Here is a 15,523-nt window from a genome sequence, read left to right as displayed (position 1 = left end):
GCCTGGGACAGTCACGTGCCCCAAGTTCCTCATCTGTAAACTATGGGTCCCCCGTTACAATTGGTCCCAGGCTGTGGAGCCTCACTTATGTGCCAACCTTCAGCTGGACACTTTCCGTGCATTACTGCAAGTTCCTGCAACAACATGTTACCTCATTTCCTTGGTCAGGAACCCAAGACTGAAGCCCAGACTCTATGAAGACATCCAGGCCAGAAGTGGCAGTGTTGGGGGTTGAGGGCACCTCAGTCCAGCCCCAGCACCCACCCCAGGCTAACCAAGTGGTTCGTAGGTGCCTTTCCAGCACTGCATCTTTCTAGGTTGTGGTGAAGGGGCTGATTGATGGAGGAGGAAGAAAAGCAGTCAAGGTCTGGAGTGTGTGGAAACAGGTGGGAAAATGGGGGAGGTTGTTTTCCATGGCTACTTGGGCTTCCTGAGTCCCAGAAGTAGTGAAAGAGCAGAACCCTGGGTTAACTGCTTGTGGAGATCCACTTTCCACAAATACTTCTGTGACTGAAATGGGAGTGTGGAAAAGTATCTGAGGTGGCTGAACTTCCCTTAGGCACTTCCTGCTCTACAACCAGGTTCCTGTTTGAGGGCCGAGAGCAAGCTTGACTTGACCCTAGAGCTAGGTGCACTGACCAGGGTCTAGAACAGAGCTTCCTGGGTTCAGGAGAACTGCTGGGGGTGTGTGTGTGTTGGGGGTTGTTGGGGGAGACACAGCAGAGGAGAGGGTGGCCTGGGTGGTCTTTAGGGGCAGTGGTGCAGATGTGAATTGGTTTTCATTTCTTGGTGAGCAGGGACAGAGGCTAGACAGAGGGCCCCTCCAGGGAGCCTCAAAACCATACTCCTCCTTCCCTCATCATAGCCTCAGCTTACTCCGCGGTAGGTGTCCTCACCCCTGCTCTGGTTCCCCCACCAGAGTGACTGCTCTCTCCTGGCTCACCCAGTGTCAGTGACCTACAGTGCTCCTCCTGGGCTGAACCGCTAGAGAGGGGGAACATTAGGCTTTGAGGGTTTTGGTTACAACATCTTTCCTATGACTTGGTAGTTATTTGTCTCAGAGAATAAACCTCTCTGAACTTATTTCCACGTGGGTGAATCAGATTCCTGAATTGCTGTGATAAAAATCACATGAAACCAAGATTTCAAAGTACAGAACATAGTGCCTGGCCCAAAAGCAGATGCGAAATGATTTCAGTTCATTCTGGAAATTTTTATTTTTTTTAGAGATATATTTATTTATGCATACAGAACTGGGGTACAGGCCAGAGGTGCAGGGGTGGTGATTTACCAGAAACAGAGTGGGGAGCAGAACAGGCAGATCAAGGAAGTACACTGCTGAGGGGAGCAGTGTGATCTGCTGCGCCATACAGGTCACCTCCCCAGCCAAGGATCGAACTTGTACTGAAGTGGCTGTGGCCAGCCTGCTGTAGTGCTGGGTCCTAACCCTTTGCGCCACCAGGGAGGGCCCCTGGAAATTTTTATATAGTCTGTTATGCCAGGCCATGTTCTAGATGCTGGCATTACAGCATCTAGAATTTTTTTTAATAATAAAAAGTAAAAAAAAAACAAAAAAAAAAACAAAAAAAAACCCCAAAATATTCACTTACTATATTGTATGGGGGACTTGGTGGGTTGGGGAAAAGGAACAACATAGTCCCTATGCTCCCATTTCTTTTTTTTTAAACTTTTTTTTTTCAAGATTTATGTATTTAATTATACAGAACTGGGGTACAAGCCAGAGGTGAAGGGGCAGTGAGAGGCTTCATCAGAGACAGAGTGGGGAGTGGAACAGGAAGATCTACGAAGTAAACTGCTGTGGGGAGCAGCGGGAGGTCAGAAGAGGTTGGCTGGGCCATGTGGGTCACCTCCAGGGCTGAGGATCAAACTCGTGCTGAAGTGGCTGCCGCCAGCTTGCAGTGCCATGTCCTAACCCGCTGTGCCTCCAGGGAGGGCCCACGCTCCCATTCTTAAATTCTAATGTTGTGAAAAATCAATATTTGGGCTGAAATGAAATCAACCTTTTCAAATAAATTGCGACTTTCCCCATTTGGAAGTAGACTGCTGGAATTGTAACTTGGCCTGTAAATTGACACCCCCTCAAACCTCCTACCCTGATTCTAGCAATCCTATTGATTCTGCAACTAGTCAGGAAAGAGTGAATAGAATATTCACCTCCTCTGGGTGCCTTCCCTAATTAACTTGTTCCCAGTTACTCCTCACAATGCATCTGTTCAGAGCCATGATCCTAGTGTGTATATGTAGACACACACCCTGGCTCCCACGTCAGACTGGGAGCTCTAGTGCATTTGGGGTTTCTCACCTGCAGTTCTGGGGTTGTATCTAGTAGCGTCCTTGGGTGATAACAAACAGGAAAGTGAGGGGTAGCCAGACTAGCTCTAAAGGAGCACTGCTGGTAGATATAGCACAGAAATTTGATGATAAAGTGATGCTGGGAAACGATATGTGGGCAACCCAGGCAGACTTCCTGCAGGAAGCAGCATTTTCATGTTGCACACAAAAGTAAGTTAGGGCAATGGTCCAAGACCCTCTGGACAGAGACCTGAAGACATCATAGGGGCACTGCGGTGAGGGCGCTAGAGATTGCACATCCAGTCCTTGAGGAGAATGAAGACTGGGTAGCTCTTGTGAAGGAGAGATGTGAATTGGAGATCTGATGCCTGAGTCCATCTGCATTTGCATTTCCTTCTTCAGGTTTAGGAATTTTCTGCTATTTTGCCCCTTTTCCCCTACCCACCAATAGAGTAAGTCAATATTCAGGTTTTATTTATTTTTTATTATGAAAAAAATCAAACATAGAATAAAATGAAATAATTATACAGTGAACATATCCCTAACATCCATATTCTATCATTCACATTTCTCTGTTTTATCATATGTGTATAAATCCATCTCATTTTTTGATATCTTTCAAAGCTACAAAATTAGTATATGTTGCCTCTCAGCACTTGACCATGCTTATCATTGACTCAAGGTTAGTACTTATTTCCCCATTTCTTTTTTTGGTGGGTGGCTGAGGAAGGCATTATTTACATACAGTGAAATGCACAAATCTAAAGACAGTACTCAATTTTTAAACCGTCTTGTGGTCAGAACTCAAGAGGTAGACACACTAGTTTCTAATCCTGGGCTGTCTCTGTGTTCAGCTGCCAGTTAGAGTTTCTATGAGGATTAAACTAGTTATATATAAAGAGTCGGCACAATGAGTTAGAGCACAGCACTGGGAAGCTGGCCACAGCCACTTTAACACGAGTTGGATCCCTGCCAGGGAGCTGACCCACATGGTGCAGCAGACCTCTCCTGACCCACCCGCTGCTCCCCTCAGCAGTGTACTTCGTCAATCTGCCTGTTCGGCTCCCCACTCTGTCTCTGATGAATCTTCTCATTGTCCCTGCATCTCTGGCCCATACCCCAATTTATTTGCATAAATAAATAAATTTTAAAAAATGATAGTGTACAGCACACTGGAAGACACATGCTGACTGCTATTTGTGTGTTAGTTTTTATCACCATCACCACCATCTGAACAGACAGATGTCAAGAAGGGGAGATGACTCGGGGCCACTTCCAACTTCCTTAGACCTTGTCTCTTTTTCCTCCAATTTCAAATATTTATTAGTGTAAATCCCAACACAACACACCAACCTGATTTTGTGCTTTCGAGGGAAGAACTTCCTGGTATAGTGGGATATTGTGTGGATGGCTTCTGCATAACCTTCATTTAAGCAGCTTTCCAGTGAAAAATTTCACTGGAAGTCTGTGCTTTTTTCTTCAGTTCGCTACAATCTTCATTTACTGAGTCGATTTTTGTATTGATCATTGGGACCAGTTTGTTCCAGGTTTGTTTTTTTTTTTTGTTTATTTATGCATACAAGAACTGGTTTATAAGCCAGAGTGCAGGGGGTGGTGCACAGACCAAAGACAGAGTGGGAAGCAAAACAGGCGGATCCACCGAAATACACTGCTGAGGGGAGCAGCAACTCTCTGGCTGGGGATTGAACTCGTGCAGCAGTGGCTGCCGATAGCTTGATATTTTCACCCCTGGGCCACCAGGGAGGCCCATTCTGGGCTATTCTTTCTGTTGTAACTGACATCTGGATTGAACAAAGCTAGATGCATGACACGCAACCCAGCCCCAGGACCTCTTGCTCCAATAAATGCAGACGGGGGATCAAGCGAGGATGCTTCTTGGGCCAACTGAGAATCTGGCAAAGCATGGTTGCAAGAGAAACCTTGGGCCAGGAAACCAAGGAGAAAAACCCACAGGGCCCTGGATGAGATCACAGCACCTAAGCTGCGTAGACCTTATCGCTTCAGCTCTGACCACATTGCCTACCACACCATTCATCTTACCCTGGCTGCTTATTACTTATTATTCACTTGCTCTTTATCCATAGACATTTAGTCAGCTCTAATGGTGGAACCATTCTCTCTCTTTTTTAAAAGATTTATTTATTTATGCATATAGACCTGGGTTGCAGACCAGAGGTGCAGGGGTGGTGACAGGGTTCACCAGAGACAGAGCAGGGAGCAGAACAGAGAGACTGAAGAAGTACTCTGCTGAGGAGAGAAGCAGGTGGATCAGGAGAGGTCTGCCCTGCTAATGTGGGTCACCTCTGGAGCCAGGGATCCAACTTGCACTGAAGTGGCTGCAGCTAGCTTGCAGTGCTGCACTTTCAACCCATTGTGCTACCAGGGAGGGCCACGATGGGGCCATTCAAGACTGTGAAGGTCTTTGAGAGTGGGTGCCTGCTGTGGTGCTCCCTACACTCTGTGTAGCAAGGGAGTGTTCCATTTCCATCCTTCCTTGGGGTTTGCTAGTTCACTGATAAGGCTGCAGCCTCCTTCAGCAGCCATTTCTGTGACTGGCTAACTCCATTTTCTCACCTAGCCCTTGAAGCCAGGGATGAGCAAGGGAATGGCTGATTAGTCCAGTGTAAGGATAGGTTCGTAGGGATGCAGACGTCCCTCCCTTATGGCCTAGTTGTTGTCCCCCACCCCATCCCTAGACCTCAGAGAGTGGACACAGCCCGCCCTCCAGCATCCAATTCTGGGGTGTAGAGAATGAAGATTACACTGGTATCTGGAGTTCTGTATTCTCATTGCAGCTTGGTTACCTGACTTTCTGCAAACTGACCTCCCTCCCTGGGTCTTGGTTTCCCTCCCTGCTTGGCCATAAGATCTCTGTGATCCCCTCCACCTTTACTGTGAAAGGATATCTCTTCACCCCAACTCCTTCCCCAATTCAGAGAACCCAGACATCCAGCTGCCCCACCCTAGCTCTGGGTAAACAGGAAGCTGGGTGAGGGGAGCAAGGCTGTGTGGAAAGTCCCTGCCAGGTGTGTGTCTCTGGGGAGGGGGTGGCCCCACCCCTGAGGTATGAAAGCCCCCCTACCCTGGCCTTGTCTCAGTCTCAATGGAGGCACTGGGGCTGGAGGGCGGGGGTAGGAGGCCCCAAGGGAAGGGCTGCCTCCTGCTGGCTGTGGCTGGAGCCACCTCCCTGGTCACCCTGCTGCTGGCCGTGCCTATCACTGTCCTGGCTGTGCTGGTCTTGCTGCCCCAGGAGCACAGAGGACTGGTAAGTGGCTGCAACAAGTGCCCCAGAGGGCTATGGCTGCTGATGCCCACTTACCTCTGGCTCTGCCTGAGGCTTTTTGCCCCATACTCTCTGCTGACATGGCCGGCCCTGGCGGACTGTCCTGTCTGCCTCTGCTGGCTCTCTTGCCAGGTCCCTGTTGATGCTGTTGTGTCCTGAAATCTCCATGTTCCTTCCTGGTTGTCTGTCTCCGCTCCTCTTCCCAAGTCTACTCAGGCCTCTGTCTCTCTGCCCAAATACATATACCTTGCTTGCTCTGCCTTCCTGGGAGATATGTGTTGGGATGGGGTGGCGGCAGAGGAAACGCAGGCCTGGAGCTTGGATCTTTCTTGGGAGGGAGGCAGCTGGCATCATCTATGGCTGAACTTTGGGCACTGTGGCTCCACCCACCCAGGTAACAGGGACAGCTGACCCTCTGAAAGCAGAAGCCCAGCATCAAGAGGGTAAGAGGAAACCACCCACCCCAAAGCCCCCAATCCTGCTGCAGCCCCTTAGGGAGTCTGGATCCCATCCAGCTGCATCCCAGATTTTCTGTCCCTCTAGGAACCTAGGTGCCCCATTCCTGGGCTCTGGTGCCCTGTGCTCCCAGGGGGATCATGCATGGGTGGTCACTCTGCTCCCAACAGTGAGCTCTTCGCCCCACCCAAGATCCCAGGAGCTGCCGGAGAAGGGGACAGAATCAGATCCCAGCTCCAGCCTCCCAGCCGCCCACCTCATAGGTAAGAATCCCACGGAACTGAACGGCGCCAGTTGCTCGTCCGCAGGTAGAGTCCCTTTGCTTAGTTCCTGCATGCTTGGTTTGCGATGCGCTTCATCACCTCTAAGCCCTAACGTGCCCAGCCTTCCGCTGCAATCTAGCTTCTAGTTTCCCTCCCCAAGCTAGCAAAATCCCGCCCAATCCCTAGAGCAGCGCGATCCTCACCCACACCCAGGAGTCCTCGGTCTCCAGCTCAGACGCCCTCCCGCCCACTCGGTTCCGGCAGGGGTTACAAACCCCTCAGTCCCGCGCATGCCCACCCTTCCAGAATCCCGGTCTGGATAGCTCCTCTCAGGATCCGGTTCCAAAAGCCGATAGGCTCGCATTTCTCCGCAGGCGCTTGGACCGCGGGGCAGGGGCTAGGCTGGGAGGCGAAGAAAGAAGAGGCGTTTCTGAGGAGCGGGACGCAGTTCTCGGTTCCGGAGGGGCTGACCCTCCCGCAGGACGGTCTCTATTACCTCTACTGTCACGTCGGCTACCGGGGCCGCGCGCCCCCTGCCGGCGGGGCTCCCCGGGACAGCTCCGTCACGCTGCGCAGTCGGCTGTACCGGTCTGGGGGCGCCTATGGGTCGGGGGCTGCCGAGCTGCTGTTCGAGGGCGCCGAAAGCGTCACTTCAGTGTTGGACCCCACCAGGAGACACGACTACGGGTCCCTCTGGTACACGAGCGTGGGAGTCGGCGGCCTGGTGCAGCTCCGGAAGGGGGAGCGGGTGTACGTCAACATCAGTCACCCCAACATGGTGGACTACAGGAGAGGGAAGACCTACTTTGGGGCGGTGATGGTAGGGTGAGGAATGTGTGGTGGGAGTGGGTGAATCAGTTCAGATATTGGGGAGCCAGGCACCAGGGACCCCCATCGTGGAGGGAGAATATGTACTAGTTGGAAATTGGTTTTGAGCCTGATGATAATAAAAAATATAAAACTTGAGTGGCCCTCCCTGGTGGCTCAGCAGGTTAAAGCACAGCACTAAGAAGCTAAAGCCACTTCAGCATGAGTTCGATCCCAGCCTGCCCCCGAGCTGACCCACATGTTGTGGCAGACCTCTCCTGACCCGCCCGCTGCTCCCCTCAGCAGTGTACTTCATGGATCTGCCTGTTCTGCTCTCCACTCTGTCCCTGGTGAAGCCTCTCACCGGCCCTGCTTCTCTGGCCTGTACCCCACTTCTGTAGGCACAAATAATAATAATAATAATTATATATATATAAAACTTGAGTACTCTCAGTACAGATGCTGAGGTGCTAGATCTTCATTCAGCTTGTACCCAAATGTTGGTTAAATGTTCTGTGTTTTTTCGGTCATTTGAGACAATTCGTTACACTTTGTATAACCTCTGCTCCCTAGGATGGGCGTCTGAAGGGTCTACACACTCCCTGTCTTTGAATAACCTTACCCCAAGCCTTAGCCCAGTAGGAGCACAGAAAGAAGGGGATCTCAAGCCTCAAAGCCTCACCAAGCAGCCTCCGACTCAGAGCCACATGGCCTGGTCCAGACTTCACCTTGCGCTCTTTTCCTTTGGGTCCCTCCCAACAATGAGAAGCGCCTTTCCAGGGAAGGCAAGCACTCTGCTAGCTGCAGAGTAAACCCCAATGTGCTAAGTAATGAGGCGCTAAGCTACTCAGCAGTTCTCCCATACTGCTTAGCTAAAGGCCCTTTAGCCCCACCACCCCAAATCAACTCTCCTGCTCCCTGGAGAGAAGCACAGCTCATGGGGTGTGAGAGGAGGAGGCTGAGGCAGAGACTTGGGAAAGTGATTGACAGAAAGAGATGAGGTGGGGACACCAGGGTGAATCTAGGGAGAAGAAAGAACTGATGCTAGGGCCTCCCTGGTGGCACAGGGGTGAAGGTCTCATTGTTATCGGGCTATCGCCAGCCACTACAGCACAAGTTCAATCCCCGACAAGGGAGGTGACCCACATTGCCAAGCAGACCTCTCCTGTCTCACCTGCTGCTCCCCTCAGCAGTGTATTTCTGCTCCCCACTCTGTCTCTGGTGAATGTACTGCCTCCCACCCCACCTCTGGCCTATACCCCAGTTCTTGTATGCAAAAATAAATAAAAATAAATCTTAAAAAAGAAAAAAACCCCAAAAACCGTGATGCCAACTAGCCCTGCCACAGTGGGATGGAAAGTCCTCATCCTTGTTCACACTTCAGGCCTCCTTCTTCCTTCCCAGGGACCTTGGGGTGAGTAACAGCATCCCCTCACCTCATGACCGACTTTAAGTTCTAAAGCGGAGTCAGAGGAGCATTCAAGACCCTACCTATCTAGGTCACCCCAGTGGCTGGGTCACCCCACTCTTGCCGCACACCGCATGGTTTTCCCCTGCATGACAGGAAGGAAAGCTCTTTCCATCGGGGGTGCATTCTTGGGTGTCTATTCCTGACTCACATGTGTCTGTGTCCAGAAGAACCAACCTGGGTGGAGGAGGCACTTTTCCCAGTTCATCCAACTCACATTCCTCCTCTCATCATTTGCCAAAATAAATAAAGAAAGAAAAAATCATTAAGGACCTGTGGGTCCTTCACTTCATCTTAGTTCTGCTCTGTAACATTTCTTCTGTCTTCCTTCCCACTGAGGGAAGAGACGGGAATGGCTGGGGCTGAATAAAGGCAGACAGGTAGGGTTCCCTGCGAGCCCACAGCGCCCTACCACGCTGTTCGCCCTGGCCTGACCGCCTGTTTGCTCACATGGAGATCAGGTCTGCGATGCTCAGTCCCACACTCCATTATTGATGGATGAGGTTCGGAGACCGACAGGGCTGTAGTTAGGGCAGTACTGGATGGCTGGAGCCCGCCCCCTCCGGATCCAGCCAGGTGAAGCCCTGATTTCTGCACGTCTGGAAGTCCCTTGGCTGTGATTCAGGTGCACGAGAATGCGCCCCTCCCCGCCCTCTCAGGTCGCCTCAGCCGGAAATCTCACCTGAACACCTGAGCTGCAGGACTTCCCCGGCTGGGCTTGGAATTCCCAGAGTCGGAAATTCCCGTGCCCAGAGGGAGAGGTAATTAGGTTCAGGCTCCAGTCTTCTGGGGGCTGGGCACATTCGACCCGGCTTTGTTTTCTGTGGGGTCTCCTGAGTCCCAGTAGTCCAAGGAGTGGCGACCAGGGCAAGGGATCTTAAGTTAAGCCCTTATGGAGCAAGGACTTCAGGGAGCAGCCTTCCCACCCCCAAGGAGGTCCAGATACAAAATCAGTTCCAAGAACGACCATGTTTCTTTTCTAAGCACACTTTATTTCTCGCCACTGACCAGTAGGGCGGTTACAGACACAACTCCCCTGGGGAGCAGAGGTTGAGCGATATAGCGACAGATGGTCACCAAATCAACATTATTTAGAAAACTTGATCAGTTAAATATTTTTAAAAACATAAGCAATAGGAGGCACAGAGGCCAGGAGGCCAGTTGGGGGCAGCCCACAGTTCAGCTCCGTTTTCACAGAAAACATGTTCCGAGTCAAGGCAGCCCCTATGTGAGGTCTCCCAAGACACTCTGACCTCCAGAATAAATACATTCGTCAGTAAATAAATAAATAATAAATAAATAATAAATAATCGCCAGTGCAAACATAAATAGAGGGAGATAGCCCCATGGGGGAGGGGCTGCCCATCTCAGGGAGAAGTCTGGAAGCATTTGAAGAAAGGGAGGCCTGAGGTCCTTGCACATCAAGTTGTAGGAGATCTTCTTGAAGGATGTTCTGAAGTGCTCTGATCAGGCCCAGAAATTGCCTGGCCCACACATTCCTGGTGTCCCAGGCTTCATTGAGCTGAGGCTCCTGGTGAATTCTAGAAGCCCCAGTTTTAATTCTTGGTGGTGGCCAGGGTCCTGCTGTCCAGCCCTGAATTCTAGGTTACTAAGTGTTGTTGCTTAAAGGGGTTCAGGGGCCTGGCCCTGAACCCCTAATTCCCACTCTAAGCCAGAAGGGAATGAGGGGGTGTGAAGAAGTGGATAATGAAAGGACTGAAGTGGGCGAGGAGGAACGTCCTGCCCCCTCATAAGGCGATAATCCCAAAATAGACCTGCCCGGTCTGGGCAAAGTCGAGATAGCTGGGCAGGTTGATCTCGGCGCTGAGTCGGTCGCCCTTCTCCAGTTGGAAGACCCCTCCCAAGTAGATGGGCTCATACCAGGGCCTGGCCTCTGCCCCCTCAGGGGTCTCCCTCTGGCAAGGGCTCTTGATGGCAGAGAGGAGGTTGACATATTTCTGGTAGGAGACAGCAAAGCGTCGGATGTTGTGGGTGAGGAGCAAGAGGTTGGAAGGGCAGCCTTGGCCTTTGAAGAGGACCTGGGAGTAGATGAGGTATAGCCCGTCTGAAGGGACCACAAGCTGGTTGTCTGTCAAGTTGACACCATTGGCCAGGAGGGTGTTGGCGACCTTATTCAGCCACTTGAGCTGCCCCTCAGCTTCGGGATTTGCTGGACAGAGGGAACATGGGAGGGAACCATGAGTCAGTCTGACCTCTACATCTGGGCCCTCAAGTTCTGCTCACCCACACATCCAGTTCCTGCCCCCTCTGTCTTCCCACATCCCATTTGGCCATGAGGTGCTGTTTCTCCACCCTCTCCCTGAACTCAGTGAGTTCTCACGCTATCTCCAAGGTCTGTCTCCCTTCAGCCTGGCCAGCACCCCAAATCCTCTCCCTCCCTGTCCCATCTGCATCTTCATCCTTAGATCTCTTACCTACAACATGGGCCACAGGCTTGTCACTTGGGGTTCGAGAAGACGATCCTGATGAGGAAAGAGGAAAGCAATCCTTAAGTTTCTCAGAAAAGAACTCTCCACTTTGACCTCCATTATTCCTCTCCCCAGAACAAAACTTTGCATTTCTCCCACTACTTCCAATCCCAGGATTGCCTCCGAGGCCCATCCAAACCCTGAACTAAGCAAGAGAGAGGTTTTGAAGGTACTTACTGAGTGTCTGGGGTTGAACCAGAGGGTTAAACAGCTGCAGGCTATTTGAGAACTGCTGGGAGAAGAAGGAAAATTAGCATCAGCACCAAACAGAAGGCTGCTTACCGAATTTGCACTCTCTATCCTGATGCCTCTAGTGTTCTTTCTCCATTCACCCCATCTTCATCCACCCATTCATCTGCTCGACAGCTTTCACTGAATTCCTTCTTCCTCCCACTAACTGCCCTATCATCATCTTTCCTTATCTCTCCTCCTTCACTCTCTCCTATCTCTCCCTTATCTCCCACCTCTCTTTCTGTCTCGTCATCTTCATTCAGATCAATTGTTTCTCCCCCATCTCTCTGTCCACACTCCACATGTCTCTACAGAATCTCTTTGTATGTGTGCAGCTGCTTGCTCATTCATTCATTCAGCAAGCATGAGCAGACGTCCACGTGCCACGCACCCAATTCACCTATTCTTTTTCTCCCCCCATCTTTCTCCACATGTCTTCCTGTCTCCCCATCTTTCTCCACTTTTCTCCTCCCTGCTCCTCCCCATCACCATGCCTCTATCCCCAACTTGGTCCTCTCTCCAATTTCTCTGGGTGGGAGAATGAAGCAAGGTAGCCAGGCACTCACCTCTTCCCTCTGGGGACCGATCACCCCGAAGTGCAGCAGGCAAAAGAGTGTAGTGGCTCCCGCAATGAGGAGGAAGGAGAAGAGGCTGAGGCACCAGAACTTCCTGGAGCCCTGGGGGCCTCCTGTCTTCCTGGGGAGCTCCTCCTCAGCCAGCTCCACATCCCGGATCATGCTTTCAGTGCTCATGGTGTTCTTCCCGGAGGTGTTCAAGTCCAAGTGGGAGATGATGAAGCCCTGGGGCAGTGTGTGGTAGCTGGAGAGTTGGCTGGCTGCTTGTGTAGGGGTGTGTTGCCTGAGAGATTATTTTCAGGTGGGTCTGGAGTTGCTTCTCTTTCTCCTGGCTGGTCCCCTGTTGTCCTCGCTGAGGGAGCTTCTGCTGGCTGAGTTGCAAACAGCTGCATTTATACTCCTGTGTGGTAAGAGGAGGGCGGGGATATGCTCTTGAACCAGCGGAAAACTTCCTTGGTGGAGAAACCCATGAGATCATCTGGAGGAAGCGGTAGTGGGCCCCTATACCTTGTCTCAGTTTCTTCTCCATCACGGGACCAGGGGTTTGGAAAGTTGGGGACACCCAGGCATCAGGGATACTTCTCAACCCCCCTACTTGGATTCTAAGGGGGGGCTTGCTAGGCCAGTTACTGCTGTGTATGTAGGACACTGGAGACTGAACCCCAGATCTTCTCTGTCCCCCAGTTCCCATTGCTTCCATTTTGGGGGGCAAATAAGTGATTTGCTTTCTTCTGATTTCCATGCATGTGTGGATTCATGTGTGTGTGTGAGAGGGGGAAACTGGAAATGGGAGGGGCTTGTGAAACCTGACTCCTCGGTGGGGGAAAAATCTTGTGGGGGAAAGCTGTGCTGAGTTCTGAGACATGTGTTGGGTCTGTATGTTTAGGGGCCTGGGAGAAAGGGAACTGGAGGCTGGGGTCATGGTTGGGGCCTCTGTTAGTGCTGGGTGGGGATAATCGGTATAAGACTGGGACAGCCCCAGAGGGATTGAAAGCAACTCTGGGAATTCACAGCCTCACCAAGGCAGGCCTTCTCCTTTCATTCTGAGCAGGGCTCAGTTATGGTTTCAGTCTTGGCTCCCAAGAGAACCCGAGACCTGAGTTTTGCAAGAGGCACCCACTCCTCAGAGCCCCTGTGTGTGGCCATGTATCTTCAACAAACTTCTGCTCCCTCCAGATTGCCAGAGACACCACTAGTCCTCAGAACCCCTATGTGTGACCCCAAATGCTCCCTTCATCTCCCAGGCCCTAACCTTAGAGACTCTCCTACTCCTCAGGGATTTTTTTTAAAGATTTATTTGTACATACAGAACTGGGTACAGGCCAGAGGTGCAGGGGTGGTTAGAGGATTCACCAGAAACAGAGTTGGGAGCAGAACAGACAGATTGAAGAAGCACACTGCTGAGGGGAGCAGGGGGCAGGTCAGGAGAGGTCTGCCACGCCATGTGGTCACCTCCGGGGCAGGCGGGTATTGAACTCATGTTGAAGTGGCTTTAGCTTCTTAGTGCAGTGCTTTAACCTGCTGCGCCACCGGGGAGGGCCCTTCTCAGGGATCTTATCTTCCACAGGGTCCCCATACTCTACCCACAAAGTCTGGAACAGGTTTTGGTGGGGTCATTTTTCCTCAGGGGCCCCTGAACTCCACCTCTCCATACCTCAGACCCCTGTTTTCCCTTTGTCTTCTCAGCGTAGCCTTTGGTTCCCTTGCAGCAGCCCAGCTGCCTTGCCCCCAGGTCACTCATGTTTCCCAGGAGCCCCTCTGCCCCTGGATCACCTTGCAAGCCCACAAGCCCTTCCCTCCTCTCCTTAGAGTCCTGGAAACCTCCCCTCCCAGACAGACACAGGCAGACAGCATTTCAGAGAAAAGAGGTTTATTGGTCTCCATAGAGGGTGAGATCAAGTCTCGGGGAGAGAAGGGGTGTCTAGTCAAGCAGAAGTTGGCTTCTAGGAGCCTTTTGCTTCCTTTTGTGACCCCCTCCATCCCGTTCCCTCAGCCCCACTTTTTCTTGCTCTCTCCACAGGTCATCCTTGTTTTGATGTCCTTTCGCTCTTCATTGTGGGCATATCCTTTTCTCTCTTCTGACCATCCCTTCTCTCCATAAATAAATAATTTAATAATTTTTCTTCATAAATAATCCCCTCTTCCTGCCTCCAGTCATCCACCAAGCCTCCTCCCTGTGTGTATTCCCTCTCCATGTCCAGGGCTAGGCCCCCTCCAGGCCTGTAGGACAGGTGGAGAGCTCTGGCAGGAATTTCTAGGCAGGCTTCAAGCCCTCAGCTGAGCATCCGGGCTGCTTCAGGGAGGTGTGGTTCCCTGGGGTGCCTAGAATGCTATCTTCGGAAACTCCAGGTGATATGAGCAGGGAAGACTTGAGCCTGTTGGAAAGGTCAAAGGAGTTCTGACCTTTGACATGGTCAGAATGGAAGGAAACTGGGGAGAAGGTCTTGAAACGGATTTTTTTCTTTCTGGATTTTTCTACAAAGCAAAGGCTCCAAAGAAGACACTGCTGGGACTGAGGAGGAGGTGGCGGATGCCATCTGTGTGAGTGGAGAGTTGGTCTCCCTGTGTGAGCAGGAACACGGCCCCCTGGTACACCGAGCGCACCCATGGGCTCTGTGGCCCTGGAACCACTGACTTCTGCGCACTGAGGAGAGGCACGTGGGAAGGGTACTGAGAGGAGAAGAGCTGGACTTCATGGGCCAGGTAGAGTGGAGTAGTCTCATGTTGGCCTTCTCCGGAGAAGACCACCTGGGAGTAGACGAAGTAGAGACCGCTGGTGGGGATCAGGAGGGAATTGTTGTTCAATGAGAAGCCATGGCGGAGGAAGGCCCGGTCTGTGTTTGCTCGCCAGCGTAGAGTGTTCTGGGTGCTGGGGTCTCCTAGAAAAGCCACAGCAGGTGGGGTGGTCAGGACCTTGGGGTCAGAGAGTTCAACCCTAAGAAAGCAGGTGCCAGACTGAGTTCCTGCAGGATGCCTGGGAGGACAGATGGGAGTAGGATGCCTCTGCTTTTGGGGGGTTGTAGAAGATGGACAAGTAGGTGGGGAGGGAGGAGGAGGGAGGGAGGGAGGGAGGAAAACTGGGGGCTACATATCTGAGGGGGAAGATAGATGTTTACCAATAAGGTGGGCAGCAGGCCTGCGGGTATCTGGGGTGAAGTGCCTCTGGGGGAGCTGGTGGGCAGTCCGGGCAGCTGAGGTTGAGCGGCCAACACCAGGGAGGCCCTATGGGAGAACAGAGTGGAGAATTTCGAGAGTTCAGCTTTTGAGCTGAGTCTCAGTTTGACTGGGCCACCCCTCCCCCCCCCCCAGCCCCCTGCTGCCTCACCTGGGCCTCAGGTGGCAGGGCCAGCAGCAGCCCCAGAACGAGGAGGGGGGTGCCGCTGCACACCCTCAGGAGGTAGAGATGTCCAGGAGGTGTCATGGGGAGAACCTGCAGGGGAAGAGACCGTCAGTGGGGCGGGGTGCCATGCGGAAGACGTCCTCCTGCCAGTAGAGAGCCACCCCGTGCAAGCAAGACACAGCAACAGCGACAGATACCCACGGGGACAAGATGCAGTCCGGAACACCCCAAGGTGAGCCGAGCTGGGGGAGACAGACAGAAACAGGTGGGGAGGGAA

At 52.1% G+C, this 15,523-nt stretch overlaps 3 protein-coding genes across 3 annotated transcripts; 1 reads left to right on the top strand and 2 right to left on the bottom strand.

Moving 5' to 3' along the window:
• Positions 1 to 5,437: 5,437 nt before the first annotated feature.
• Positions 5,438 to 7,270, top strand: LTB (lymphotoxin beta (TNF superfamily, member 3)). Its single transcript, XM_004695119.2, has 4 exons — positions 5,438 to 5,599; positions 6,012 to 6,049; positions 6,266 to 6,336; positions 6,711 to 7,270. The coding sequence occupies exons 1-4, from the start codon at positions 5,438 to 5,440 to the stop codon at positions 7,163 to 7,165; spliced, it is 726 nt and encodes a 241-aa protein (XP_004695176.1). The 3' UTR covers positions 7,166 to 7,270.
• Positions 7,271 to 10,359: 3,089 nt separating this feature from the next.
• TNF (tumor necrosis factor) lies at positions 10,360 to 12,083 on the bottom strand. Its single transcript, XM_004695118.1, has 4 exons — positions 11,898 to 12,083; positions 11,278 to 11,329; positions 11,047 to 11,094; positions 10,360 to 10,781 (listed from the first exon to the last, which is right to left on the bottom strand). Exons 1-4 carry the CDS (start codon positions 12,081 to 12,083, stop codon positions 10,360 to 10,362), a joined length of 708 nt encoding a protein of 235 aa, XP_004695175.1.
• Positions 12,084 to 14,381: 2,298 nt separating this feature from the next.
• LTA (lymphotoxin alpha) lies at positions 14,382 to 15,327 on the bottom strand. The gene is made up of 3 exons (XM_004695117.1): positions 15,232 to 15,327; positions 15,023 to 15,128; positions 14,382 to 14,785 (listed from the first exon to the last, which is right to left on the bottom strand). Exons 1-3 carry the CDS (start codon positions 15,325 to 15,327, stop codon positions 14,382 to 14,384), a joined length of 606 nt encoding a protein of 201 aa, XP_004695174.1.
• Positions 15,328 to 15,523: the final 196 nt, after the last annotated feature.

This window comes from Condylura cristata, unplaced genomic scaffold (genome assembly GCF_000260355.1).
Source record: "Condylura cristata isolate star-nosed mole 26May11 unplaced genomic scaffold, ConCri1.0 scaffold00055, whole genome shotgun sequence".
Classification (NCBI taxonomy): domain Eukaryota; kingdom Metazoa; phylum Chordata; class Mammalia; order Eulipotyphla; family Talpidae; genus Condylura; species Condylura cristata.
The sequence above is the reverse complement of the archived record's forward strand: the minus strand, read 5'-3'. Positions and strand labels throughout refer to the sequence as shown.

Bases quoted from the DNA above. Each gene is read 5' to 3' on its own strand.
- LTB (XM_004695119.2), top strand. From the start codon at position 5,438: ATGGAGGCACTGGGGCTGGAGGGCGGGGGTAGGAGGCCCCAAGGGAAG. The intron at 5,600-6,011 runs GTAAGTGGCTGC...CCACCCACCCAG, and splicing joins CCCAGGAGCACAGAGGACTG to GTAACAGGGACAGCTGACCC. The intron at 6,337-6,710 runs GTAAGAATCCCA...ATTTCTCCGCAG, and splicing joins CCCAGCCGCCCACCTCATAG to GCGCTTGGACCGCGGGGCAG.
- TNF (XM_004695118.1), bottom strand. From the start codon at position 12,083: ATGAGCACTGAAAGCATGATCCGGGATGTGGAGCTGGCTGAGGAGGAG. The intron at 11,095-11,277 runs GTAAGTACCTTC...TTTCCTCATCAG, and splicing joins GGTTCAACCCCAGACACTCA to GATCGTCTTCTCGAACCCCA. The intron at 10,782-11,046 runs GTAAGAGATCTA...CCCTCTGTCCAG, and splicing joins GCCTGTGGCCCATGTTGTAG to CAAATCCCGAAGCTGAGGGG.
- LTA (XM_004695117.1), bottom strand. From the start codon at position 15,327: ATGACACCTCCTGGACATCTCTACCTCCTGAGGGTGTGCAGCGGCACC. The intron at 15,129-15,231 runs GTGAGGCAGCAG...GTTCTCCCATAG, and splicing joins CCCTGCCACCTGAGGCCCAG to GGCCTCCCTGGTGTTGGCCG. The intron at 14,786-15,022 runs GTAAACATCTAT...TGGCTTTTCTAG, and splicing joins GCCTGCTGCCCACCTTATTG to GAGACCCCAGCACCCAGAAC.